We start from the raw sequence: 12,686 nt of genomic DNA, 5'->3' as shown, positions 1-12,686 counted from the left end.
TGTGTAATCCACAATGTACAAGTTGGCAAAGCCGCAAGGATCTCTATGTCCTCTTTGGCCTATACGATTTTCAACGCTCGATCGATTCTTCGAGAGTTTGTGCGGTCCAGGAAAGATGTAATCCAATGCTTCGAAATTCTATCCTCTTGCACTGTATACGAGTACATCTTTCAGACCAATGGCTACGAGTGCAAGTAATCCACAAGATCTTGGAATTTTTTTGGAAAAGTGGCGGTTAAACCGGAAGGTAATTAAGTTAGACTCCTACCACTGCAATGAACCAAGTATCATGTGAGCGTCCACTGCAGCGATGAAAAAAATTACTTCTCAAAGAATAAAGGAATATCGTTGCTTCATACGGTGAAACGAGATTTAAAAAACCTTACGACCCATCCATTCCACTGCTGAGACTGTCATCTTTAGCCCGTGGCTAATAAATTCAAAAATGTTATCGCTGGATTAGGGGAACATGAAATGTCCTACCTTCAACCCCATAAGGGTCTCACGAATTAATTCAAAGAAACTTCCATTCAAAGTTTCCCTCAGCTAATTTCGCTCCCGACGAAACTCAGATTACATTGGCAACTTTCAGAAGATTTGTAAAGACACGTAAGTTTATATAAATTAAGAACTGAAAAATTCTGATGAATTCCCTGAATTTCACTTGACACTTGACGGTCTATTAGGCTCCATTTGATACATAATTATTCACCAGAGGAAAAATGCTCATAAAGAGCGTAATGTATACACTCCTTCTTCTTCCATATATCAAAATAGTAAAATTTCGTCTTTCCTTGCATTTCTCAATAGGAAGTAGAAAAACGTACGTCATATCAGACGCGATTGATCTTGGTAAACACAATAAACGTGTACCGTTTCCCATCTTTCAATATACTATTCAGCATCGTAAAAAATTCTCTAGGCTGAAACTTGTGCCTTCCTCTAACTTCTGAACAACGAGAAAATAAAAAATTCCATTGTTAAATAAACGAGGACGAATTTGCGAGCAGTAAGTTGAGAATGTGTTTTATTGAGAGCTTCCTCTTAGAGGAAAAAAATGAAAGGAGGTTGAAAACTATCTGAATAAAAACATAGCCATCGTTCCGGAGGCATATCTAACCCTAGCAGCTTCCGAGTTGATATCTCTAGCTATATTTTTCGCGAGAAAAAAGCAAGTACTCATATGTATGTGCGTGCAAGCGCGTGCCACGAGCATAACGGCCCGTGTAGAAAAGCGAATGAAGGGAGAAAACAGGGGGAAGGTAAGAAGGGCTGTGGAGCTCTCCTCTCTCCTACAGCCTCCAACCTCTCCCTTTTTCACCAGAGGGCAAGTAGGGAAGGTGTGTGTGTATTGGTGTGTGCGGGTGAGTGTGCATCGGCAGCACCGGAGCGGCGAATGGAGGGATAAGAAGCGCGGGTGGAGAGGTAGAATGAGGATGAGAGGGGCTTGAGGATGAAAGTGGACTGGCTGTGTGAATGAGGGAGAGAGAGAGAGAGAGGTGAAAGAGTGAAAGGGGGTAGTTGAAATGGGAAAATGGAAGGGGAGAATTTTGTAATAACGGCGATAAATGCGTCTGCGCGATGCGCCGGCCGGGTGAGCCGTGAGGGACGCCACTCCCGAGCGCGGCGTAGCGCGGGTGCGACCGTCCCAGAAATGTCCAGTGGAAGGATAAAAGTGAAGAGGAGCGACCGGCAGACTGGCGGCGCCAAGCAGGCTTCCGCTTCATAGGAGTGGACCTAATCGAGGACCTGCTGAGAGTGGGTCCTTAAAATAATTTATCGACAAGTTTTACCCCATCCGCTCCTCATCCCCTCACAATTTTACTTTAATTCCCTTGTAAAGCTCGAACGACGGCATAAAGATTATCTCATCCTTATCTCAACCCCTCCACGAGTGTTAAATTTTTCAAAATACCATCGAAAGTTAATCCAGCAGCCAGAGGGGAAGGAGATTTCACTTCAACCCAATAATAATATGAGGGATTCATCAGTGTGACAATTGAGTTGAAGTCACTCAAAAAGTTTTGTTGAAGTGCTTTGGTGATAATTTGGTGAGCATATTACGATATGAGATATGAAGGTTGGTCTATTTGATAAGGCTGAAGACACCACCAGTAGATCTGGCAATAGTCAGTAATACGCCAACTTCCCCTGGCTGGGAAGTGGCTGATCGTTGGAACTCAGTGATAAAAACGAGACAAAAATATTTTAGTGAAGATAGAGATAACACGGGCGGGCTGAGGAAGCCCACGAGTTGAGAGTGTTTTAGTGGTACGAGAGGAAGAGAAAGAAGAAGAAGAAGAAGATCCTAAAGGATCGCACCATTCAAGTTTTTTTTTTCTCATACAGATCAAGAAGATACCCTTTGAGGGTTTTATCAACAGAGTTCTCCTCATGTGGTGGTATAGAGGTGAGGACAGGATGCAGTGTCACGCAGCCTCATGGAGCTTTGCACTCCTTGCAGCTACTGTTGCCCTTTTACCTGCCACTCATCGTTCGCCCTTCGTCTATGCTGCGTAAGTACAAATTTCAAATTTCTTCTGACCTTGTCAGGGTGTTATTCGATGTATTGAAGGGTGGTGGCTGACAGGTACGTCGTTTACTATCACTTGTTTCGCCAAACTCATTGGGGTACGTAGCATATTACTGACCTCAATGCCACGAGGTATGCGTTATTGGCCTTTAAACTGGGTGGGGTAAAGCTGGTTGAAGCAGGAAGGGGGTGAGCAAGTGGAGGAGAGAAGGTGACTTACAAGGCAAATGAGGGCTCGACCACAGCAAAGCGATACCGCATAATTTCCTGTTACTCCATTCGCATGCACTCTCAGCAACTTTCTCTCTCTCTCGTTGAAAATTAGCCTTCCTTGATCTTAGGATAACCGAGTCAACTTGTCTCATGCACCCAATCTACCGACAAATGTCTCTAAAGGCGTTGTCCTTTCAAGCAATACACACGAGGTGTCCTTGTGTTATTCTCCAGTAACAACGGGAGGGGGGGACACAATCAAGTTGATGAGAGTTTATTGGCCAAGTCGAGCTAATTTGGAAGTCAAACAGGATTTCTTTGGATGGTAATTCTTGCAAATGACAATGTCAACGAGACATTTGAAGGAACCCAGGCCTTAATCCAAAGCCTCATTACTTGGATGAATTTTCCGAGAAATTCCGGCAGTACATATAGCACGAGACACGAATGTATGTCTCTCGGCTTTACATCCTTGGCGTGACCGAATCCCATAGTAAAGCATCAACATTAACCGAAAGCCCAAAACTTCTCAACTCACCCTGAAACTTGTCCAGATATACTTGAATCACACATCTTGAAACTTTGGGCTCTTCTCACCAATTGTAATATCAAAAACATCTGTCATCGTCATTTGGCTCATGGGTGATGCGTGATAGTGGGTAATCAAAGCGCTTTTGTGGCTACCGATCGTGTCGATGATGGCCACATCAGCTTTTAAATACACACACACACACACAACTCGATTGGCAAACTCAAGTATCCACCTCATGTAGATTGACGTGACATGGATGGGTTGGGCTTTTTGATGGTGTCTATTTAATCCGATATACGATGTACGCCCATCTCACGCACATGTGTAATTTTATGCTATTCCCAGTCACTCGTTTCTAGACCACATGCGCCAAATGGTCTGCCAAATTCAAGATGAACGAATGTCAAATGAAATAACTGGATTATTTATTTTTCATTCAAGTACTTTGCTTTTTTCTTCTCTGTTGGGGCTTTGGATTTTTCCACTCTCAGCCCTTTTTTGCTGGCTCTCACTCTCCCTTTCACCATCTCAACGTCTCCCTCGCACGACAGCCGTTGGTCCAGCGATCCGGAGAGCATCGTCACTCCCCTCCTCTAGCCATACCGCGGTCGCGAATCGATTTCGGGTCGAGCGTGGGCGTGCGTGCCAGAGTGTTTGTTGTGGAAGCGAACGAAAAGCCCCAGTGCTGGGCTGCTACGACCTGAGAGAGCAGCATCGACATGGCAAACAAATGTATGCAAAGCAAGGCCTCCCCAACGCTTTTAGAGAGGTTACAATATCCATCTACAGCGTTATATACCTGGGATTTGGATGTTGTAAAATACCTTGTTACAGCCGGGGATAACTAAACCTTGCCACCTTGTTTAGACTCAACTGAATGGCATTAGGGCAATCAAGTTAACGTCATCGCCATTCTATTCACTAATTTGGTAGAACTTCATTATAAATTCCTTGGTCAATAAACCCTCCACGCTAATTACCAATTCGCTTTTGCATATACAATAACAAGAGATTACGTCAATAGTCCTACGTTTTAGAATGGGATTTGGATTTTTTCAAGACTTATTTTTAGCCTAACGAACGACATTATCTGATTTTAAAAATATTGAATATTCAGAAATGATGGAGAGTGTTTCCATGTTCTGGCTTTACCCTTGTCCATTATTTACTTTCAAAACTTTTTCGTGTAATCAGCCAAGGAGACGTTGTCGCGTGTGTGAGCTACTACACCCCGAGCAAAGAGGAAAATACCTCAATTCTGTATTTACTTAATCTACACAGCAAATTATGGAGGGAGCTTTCTAAATTTTTTAATCTCTAAATTGTTGCCACTTCAACAATACGGGCCCATATTTTACAAACTATCTTTTTCTACCCATAACTGGTACATCTGTTCCTATTTTTTTTTAACTCTCAAATGCATATACAACATGTTGAGGGACTTTTATGGTGCGACAGTGTCATCAGGCATGCAGATATCCTGTGTAACGTGGGTATCGTTGGTAAATTTACCTGAAGAGGGAAGAGAGCAGAGGAAGGGGCGGGCGGGGGGCTCGCTGGCAGGAGAAATGGAGAGGATGGGATTCAGTGAGAGCTGAAAATACGTGCCGACGACACAGCCGGGATAGAAGTGGAAAATTTTCGTGCTAAAGCCTGAAAAAGCTTTGACATATACGCAAAGATGAGAGACAGTGGATGGTATAGCGGTGTTGGTGGCAGCAGTGGTAGGAAAACTTTCAAAGCAACTTCACCCTGTGATGGCACTCTGTCTCTCGATCCTACCACTCCTCTTGTGCATCATCTCCACGTCGCCATGTACCAGTTGCATTGATCAAAGTCACATGGCATCCACGTTGTTTTTTTTTACTCTTCGAGGAAAATCTAATAATGCCGGTTTGTCGACGAAGTGGTGTAAACGTCAGCTTCAATAAATAGCGAGTGGAGTTTTCATTGTGCTAATAAAATTTTTCAATTTGATTTGACATTATTACTCAATAGGTTCTCCACTAGATGCAGTCATTTCCTTGATCATAGAAAAAACATCCCTCCTCGATCGTGTTACTCCTCTTCCCGGAAAACTTTACAGCTCCTGTCAACTACTACCCCAGTTCCCCTCTCCCTAAGCACCTTCTTTCTCATTCACCCTCTCATCCTATTCAACTATGCCACACCTTAAGACATAGAGTGTCGGCGCACGTGATTCGCTTTAACTAGAATCCCCTGTGGACTCTCGTGCATTTATCGCTAAGGCAGAATTGTGAAAGCGAGGGTACCAGGACCAAATACACCTAAATTATAGAAGGGGAGGAGAGCCGAGAGGTTTTGAATTCCGCGGCCGTTCGCACGAAAGCTCCTAGATCCCCTAATCCTCATGTTCAATGAACGGCTATGGCATCTGGAAACCCTGATTAAATGGTTTTCAATAAAAAAATGTAGAGGGATTATAACCAGCAACCCCTGCACCGTAATAATCTGTTAACTGTAGTTGTATTGCTTCATGAAAAATGAGTTATTTTTCTAAATCTATAGTTCTGGTCGCTTCCTGGCTGCCGTCTCATCGTCCCTTTTGTTTAAGTGGATTCATTTCAGTACCATTGTTCGACTCTTTAAAAAAAGATCTTACATCGTCGGAAGGAGAGACTGAAGTCTGGATATAACCGTCATATCGATTGTCGATAAAGCATTTTCGTTGAGTGGAGAACTGGCAACAAGAGCAAAGAAGATATTTCTCCTTTCCGCCCTCTCTCTCTCTCTCATCGGCTTTTTTTCATCTTCAACTTTTTTTGTACCACCCTGCCCTCCCCCTTTCTCTCATACCAACCACCAACTAAGTCGTCCTGGTCGAGCGATTATCAATATTTACGGTTCTTCTTCGTTCCACCTGTTTCCCTCTTCGCCGTGTCTTGTATGTCTGGACCCTCTCAATTCCTCCCTCCGCCACCGGGGTTGAGAAAACACGTGCTCGCCAACATCAGTAGTCTCTGTCTCTCAGTGAATTGGCAAGAGGCAAGGGGTAGCTTCACTGTAGTGCAGTATCAGTGATCGTGGTAGAGCCACTCGAGACCAAGAGAGCTTCTCCCGTGGCGACGATGGTAGAGCTCCAAAATATTCCTCAGCCACGGTTTTTCTGTCTCGCCCATGCAACCACTCATCTTCCGCTGTCAAGTCCTTCTTAATGCCCATCCCTCTCCCCCTCGGTGCCGTTGAATCTGCCACTCCCAGTGGTGAATACTTGGTCACGGATAAACCGACTTCACCAACTTTCTCATTCGGACACAGTTGGAATATAAGCTCGTTGTCAATATCGGTTGAGGTGAATCTTCTTGATGTATTCAAGTCGTTTCTATCACCTACTAGCGGAGTCATTACTAGGTGATTCGCAGTCGATTCTACCCCTCCTGTGGTCGTAATGATCTTGAATTAATTTTTTTTTCGCTGAAGCGTTTTTTCCCCACGTTAAAGATGGGGCTAATTTTGTGCAAATCGTAACCCCTCCCCCCGGTTTGTCACCCCAAAGCAAATAAAAAATGACTCGTCTGTGTCACCATGAGCCCCGCGATGAAGAAGTTCGGTGTTTGTTCTCAAGTGTCAACGGATCCGGTTATTTATTCATGAAGTCGTGAATAATTTTCCCAGTGTCGCTACCGTCGCATCTGTTCAAAATATTCTCTCACCCGACAAACTTTGACTTGGCGAATATCACATTACGAGTTAAATCTCAGTTCACATAACGCCATTATTATGAATTTAAACAACTGTATGATTCTTGGTTTAACAATTATCATCGAATTAATCCAATTTGGTTTATGTGATTGGAAATATGGCGGGTATGGGCGTTGGAAAATTATTGAATCAGTACTAGTGGGTCTTTACAGAAGCGCCATGTTACCATTTTCACCATTATCAAACAAATTCAATCTCGTGGTGATCTGTGCTACGTGGAAGCTGGGTTAATCATCGAGTGGAGTGAGTGTTTGGTACAGCCAATAGGTGGAATCGATTGGGCATACGAGTTTATTTATTGAACGGAAGGGACACCTCCTACTGCTATTTAAATTTTCATTCTCATTTACCCAATGAAATCCAAAGACAGAAAAAAAAATACAAATTCCTTTGAATGAAATTCCCCTAGGAATTCATAGAAATGACATTTGTATCTATCTATCTATTTTGGGCATAGAAAAGGACGAGAATGCTGAGTGGTGTAAATACACTGATTTATGAAATCGATTTGTATCGTATCGAAACTCAAGTTTTCATCTCGTGAGAATTCACCTCCCCCCATCGATGAAATCGAACTAACGTCATCGATGACCCAGTACGCGAGAGCGTACCTGGGTGTGCAACCGAAGGCTCTGGGTATTGGTAAAATGAGTGAAACCGAGGGAAGTGTAGGGGATGGAGAATGAAGGGAGAGGGGAATCTATCTCATCGGGTTAATCATGTTTTGGTGTCGTGACGCTATGTGTCCTCCATTCTGTGGAGAAAAGGGGATTGACTCACCAAAACCCACTCACCGTCCATTTGTTCTTGTGTAATATAGAACTATCTTTTCTTTCCATTGAAGTCTAATTTTCCCATCGATAGGGGACCACCGTCTTTTACTCTTCCAACTGACCCACTTCCGGATGTTGTTTACACACTTGGGAAATTCTATTCAACTGTAGCCATTCTCCAGTGAATTTTCAACGAGCGGATGGATGATGGAGGTTATTTTTATCACGATGCACTATCCAATTTTTAAAGCTGAAATGTGAATTTTCGGAGAACGCTCACTTGACTATTTTTACAGACATATCGGTATTGCTTAACCTCAAGCGTTTAAATATCTCGATAGCACTCAGGACTTATACCGAGCGTTTTGCGATTAGTCGAGGAAAGTGAGTATCCTCTCTGGACGTGTTATACTGGCCATCCACATGGAAATAAATAAGCAACGGCACCTACAAACAAGTGATGCATATTTGATAGTAAGCGAATATTAATGCGAGCTTACGGTGCCTTGGATGATTGATGAAATAGTGTCGGGCCTCGATGTGTGGTGTTAAAGGGGGGAGGGGGGGAGGCGATGGATAGGTGGTAGAGGTGCTCCGTTGGGTTTTATACTCCATTGCAATTTATATTTCACTGGGTGAAAATCATGATAGAGATGTGGCGCAAAGACGTGAGATGGCATGATTTTAATGCCTGTGGTTAGATGTGGCTTTCGGTTTATGGCAATTGGCTTTCAAGCCTCTCTTCCTTCCGAGCCCCACAGTCACCATCAAGCATCGTCAAATAAGACATTAAGAGAAATGTTTATTATACAGTGACACTTTATGTCACGTGCCATAATTTAATATCAAACGAACAGGGTAAAACGTTAATTTTCTGGCTTTATTTTTCAAAAGGGTGGGAGGTTAAAACGGAAATGACTCGTCTTTAGTGGCATTGGCCGGATGATATTCACGGACCACGAATCGTGGATTCACCCTCCACTTCTTCCACATGTATAACTATGACTCTGGCATATCCCCAGGGAATCTAATTTTCCACCAAGAGGGAAAGATATGCGCGCGACGTTGACAAGAAAAGGGGGGAGAATGAACACAGGAGTTCTCTCTTTAGCCCTTTGTCTCTCTCACTCTCACAATCACAATCCGGTGGGAGCCGTCATGCCGCCCTGAAACGGACTTCTGGTTTAAAAGGATACTGAAATGAATCTTCATTTACGTACAAATCGAATTGTTGCCTCTCAGTAGGAGTAATCTCCTTTGAGAGTCGCTTTTCGAGAGGAAAACGGTTAACCAATGATGTTGTTTATCCCGGCCACACGCGCCCTCTTTGAATTACCATTGAACATTGTGAAAATGGTAAGCAATGTTACCCATGGGACTTTCGTGATCACTGATGGCATCTTTTGCTCTGTTGCGCAGGAAGAAAATCCCTTGAAATGACTGCCATTTATCATTTCATAGATGCATCACACGGACCACAGGACATGTGAATAATGGCTTATCTTTTTTTGTAGCTGAGATATGGCTAGACGAATTACCCAGAGAATTTTTCCAAGAAAAATCGCCCTTTTGAATAAACTGAAAATTGTTGTGTGATTTTTTCACCATTAATTTTGAATAAATTAGTAAACAAATCAGGTGGCCACACTTGATTGATTCTATTCACGAATCGATTATTTGTATTCAGGAAGCGATTCGTGGTCGCCTCCAGAGGGTTTGCTTTCAGAGACATAGGCGCCAATAGAATCAAGGTGTATAACGGGGGTTGAAAAGCGGACGAGTATAAATCGGATTTCAATTCACTTCACGCCCTCAGGCTGATCGTGTTCCTCTAATCAAACCGCCTTCGTCGCGTCACTGTACCCGCGCGCTTTGTCAAATACAATGGAATTCACTCAATGATATTCCCATTTGTTTTTCCTTCGTGGTGATGAACCAGAAGGAAAGTCCGGCGTCTATGACGTCAAAAATCACCCCTCCAGATTATCTTCACGAAAATTTCTATCATTAGAAAGATATGAGTTTGAAATGGCTCCTTCTAGTGAAAACTTTGCCGCATCATCTCCTTTCCCGGTTGTTCCTAAGTATTGCAATAAGAATAGAAAAAGGGTTGAATACGTCAGGGTGAGAGGGGTTGTGGTATTTTCGTATGAAGGCTAAAGGATTGCACTTTGAGGATTTGTATACCAAGGTGCACGCAACGAGTTTGCTCTACTGAATACAACGACGTCAAGGGGCGGGAGGGTAAGAGAATAGTTCCATAGAATGGAATAGGGGAGGAAGGGTTGATGGAAGAGGGTTGTATGGGTCTCACGTTTATATCACATTTCGAGTGGAGGATGGAAGGAAGGGGTTTGAGTCATGACGAAATGCGAACGCGTTTTCAGCTAAACTAAGGCACAAACTTCGCAATGCACATTGGGGTGAGGGCGAGAGGGGATGAGGTGAATGGGTGGTGGTAAGGGGCCAGAGCGGAGGAGGTCGGTAGAACGAGAAAGGGTGAGTGGATGGAAACGCTTATCGTCGTAACTATCGGTACTCCGCAGGCTCCCGTGTTTCATGGTAGAAAACTTTGTTCAGCGGTGCTCCTCCCTTCTCTCACTCTAGCAGTCCTCATCCAGTCCTTTTTGTATGCGCTATTCTAGTCGTATACTCTTCCTTCTATCTCTTCTCCACCAGCACCTCCCCGCCTCTTCGTTTCGTGCACTCCGCTTAACTCTCATCCCACAACCTCAAGTCGGTACTCAAAGTTAACTCGAGTAAGCGAGATGATTTTCATTCGACAATGTCTCTCATTGGCGATTAAATTTCATGAAAACATTGCAGATTGAATGAAAATTGTTTGGATTTTCGGGTACTATAGGTATTTAGGGGTGAATGGAGGATTTCATCGGTTATCACTGGGGGAGAGGCATTCATAGATGTATACTTCTTACATAATGCGTGACTCTCTCACATTAAAATTGAGGCCTCGATATTAAACGTCACTATGAAATAACCCCAACGTGATTTTCATCCATTAATTCGAAGTTTTTATTTTAAAAAAATATTGTACGATGTTAACCCTATATTCAGAGAAATTTAAGTACAACAGTAAGGAGGGGGAGGGAAAGCAAATTATTCGAGATAAATTGGTGATTAATTTACTTGAAAATGGTAGCACGCTATGAAGAAAATAGAATGCAGTTTTTTATTGCTGCAAGGGCTCATGTTTATATCTTAATTTTTTAACCTTAACACAAATATTAAATGTTGCCTAGTTTGACATCGATTTTTTTTTCCGCCAGGATTTACCGCTCAGGTCGGGAAAAAATAGATTGCATATAGCATTTCCAGCAATATTGGATTGTCCTTTTATGACCTGAGTGAAAAAAAAAGGAAAGACAACTCCAGGGAAAACCATAAAAAATCCAATTAAATCATTGTGATTATCTTTCAGCCACAGAATACAGTGTTTTCATCTCAATTTCCATTCGTAACTCACCTTGCAGCAACTCAGTTATTTTTAAACTCGAATCTCTATATAAAAGGTGGGGTTGTAGGAATCGATAGGTACATTTTCATTAATTCCTGAATTATCAACAGTACCAGATGAAAATTGAAATTTTTGAAAAACATTTAGTAATTATATGGCAGATTCACTCCTGGGGCCGAATCGAGGGTACAGGAGAATACCAACGTGAGAATAAACGATCAGACGTGTGTCTCCCATAGCGTTGGGATATACTACTGCGCTCACGAAAGCTTATCGGATTACTGAACAAAGTACATTAATTAGGCGGAGGGTTGAGTTGAAATGGTACGGAGGCGCTGGAAAACGAGTGCATGACTAGGACATAAATACAATTGGAAGACAACGGCTGCCAATAGACAGTCAATGTGTAGCTGCTGTCGTTGAGCCGGGGATGTGGCTCCTACCCCTTGTACACCCTGTTCGAGTTGAAAGAGAGGAATACGACAGATGAGAAATCACATGCACAGAGGAGATTCTATTTTGCCCAACGACCACCCCGGTATACGTCCAATCGTAAATTCAAATTATTGCGGTCTGCGTCAGCTCACTACAGTTTCCTCTAATTTTCCTGTTTTTAAAAAATTTATTTCTTCCCTTTTATGTCAAACAAGGAAAAGCTTTTTGGAAAATTTTTTCAAATGAGACCGCCGGAAGTTTATCACAGGATGTAGAATACATTTTTTTGAAGTATCTTTGGGGAATTTTTTTACAGGTTATTAGTTGGAATTATGGAGAACCGGGCCTAGAATAGAATGAGGAATTGGTGAATTGTTGACGAGGGGAAAGGAATATGGGGAAATGTTGTGGGTGTGGGTCGAGTATCTCGATTAATGCGGTGGGATCAGACCAGTGGCTGATGGTAGTTGGCGACACCGCGGCTAAACCAGCGGGTTAATTATGTAATCCAATTACGCGATATAATCCCGGGGTTAGGAGTGGGGTTAAAATAATGCCAATTTTGATTTTGCAAGGTCCGAATTTGGGATATTTTTATTTGCCGGCCATGATAATTCATATTGTCATAAAAAATGCAGGAGAGAATAGCTTAGCAATGCTGCTTGCTTAGCTAACTGGAGGTGGAGATTATTAATCCTGTCTGGAACTCCTGCACATCCGCCAATTTTTCCACCTTCTGATTTTCGTGGTAACTGCAATTCAAGCATTTCCCTCCACCATATAGATTTTATTGCCGACTGTTGGTTGTGCATGAAATATCCCACCACCCAGAAGAAGCAACTGGATACTGAGTGTACGAAATGGTAGAGTTTGTACGTGCCTCGTAAATCATATTGCCAATTCACTGTCGCAAACTAATGCTTTCGCACGATAAAACACTTGGGTATGAGTTTCTGGAAATTGTATGCACCCGAAAAACCCCAATTCACTATATGAATCCGG

General features: G+C 42.8%; 2 protein-coding genes across 11 annotated transcripts in view; one reads left to right on the top strand and one right to left on the bottom strand.

The window, feature by feature from the left end:
* LOC135167443 (gamma-aminobutyric acid receptor subunit beta) overlaps window positions 1–12,686 on the top strand; it is an 89,778-nt gene that overhangs the window by 7,140 nt on the left and 69,952 nt on the right. For 8 of the 10 annotated variants that reach the window (XM_064130641.1, XM_064130648.1, XM_064130645.1 and 5 more), the window contains exon 2: window positions 2,350–2,516. In XM_064130641.1, the coding sequence (XP_063986711.1) occupies window positions 2,350–2,516 (167 nt within the window). Of the gene's footprint in view, window positions 1–1,608; window positions 2,272–2,349; window positions 2,517–12,686 lie in introns of those variants that run through there. The other 2 variants (XM_064130650.1, XM_064130649.1) reach the window with 2 other exon arrangements.
* On the bottom strand, window positions 6,119–7,811 carry LOC135167446 (uncharacterized). Its single transcript, XM_064130654.1, has 2 exons — window positions 7,796–7,811; window positions 6,119–6,676 (listed from the first exon to the last, which is right to left on the bottom strand). Exons 1-2 carry the CDS (start codon window positions 7,800–7,802, stop codon window positions 6,267–6,269), a joined length of 417 nt encoding a protein of 138 aa, XP_063986724.1. The 5' UTR covers window positions 7,803–7,811; the 3' UTR covers window positions 6,119–6,266.

The sequence above is a fragment of the Diachasmimorpha longicaudata genome, chromosome 11 (genome assembly GCF_034640455.1).
Source record: "Diachasmimorpha longicaudata isolate KC_UGA_2023 chromosome 11, iyDiaLong2, whole genome shotgun sequence".
NCBI lineage: Eukaryota > Metazoa > Arthropoda > Insecta > Hymenoptera > Braconidae > Diachasmimorpha > Diachasmimorpha longicaudata.
The sequence above is the reverse complement of the archived record's forward strand: the minus strand, read 5'-3'. Positions and strand labels throughout refer to the sequence as shown.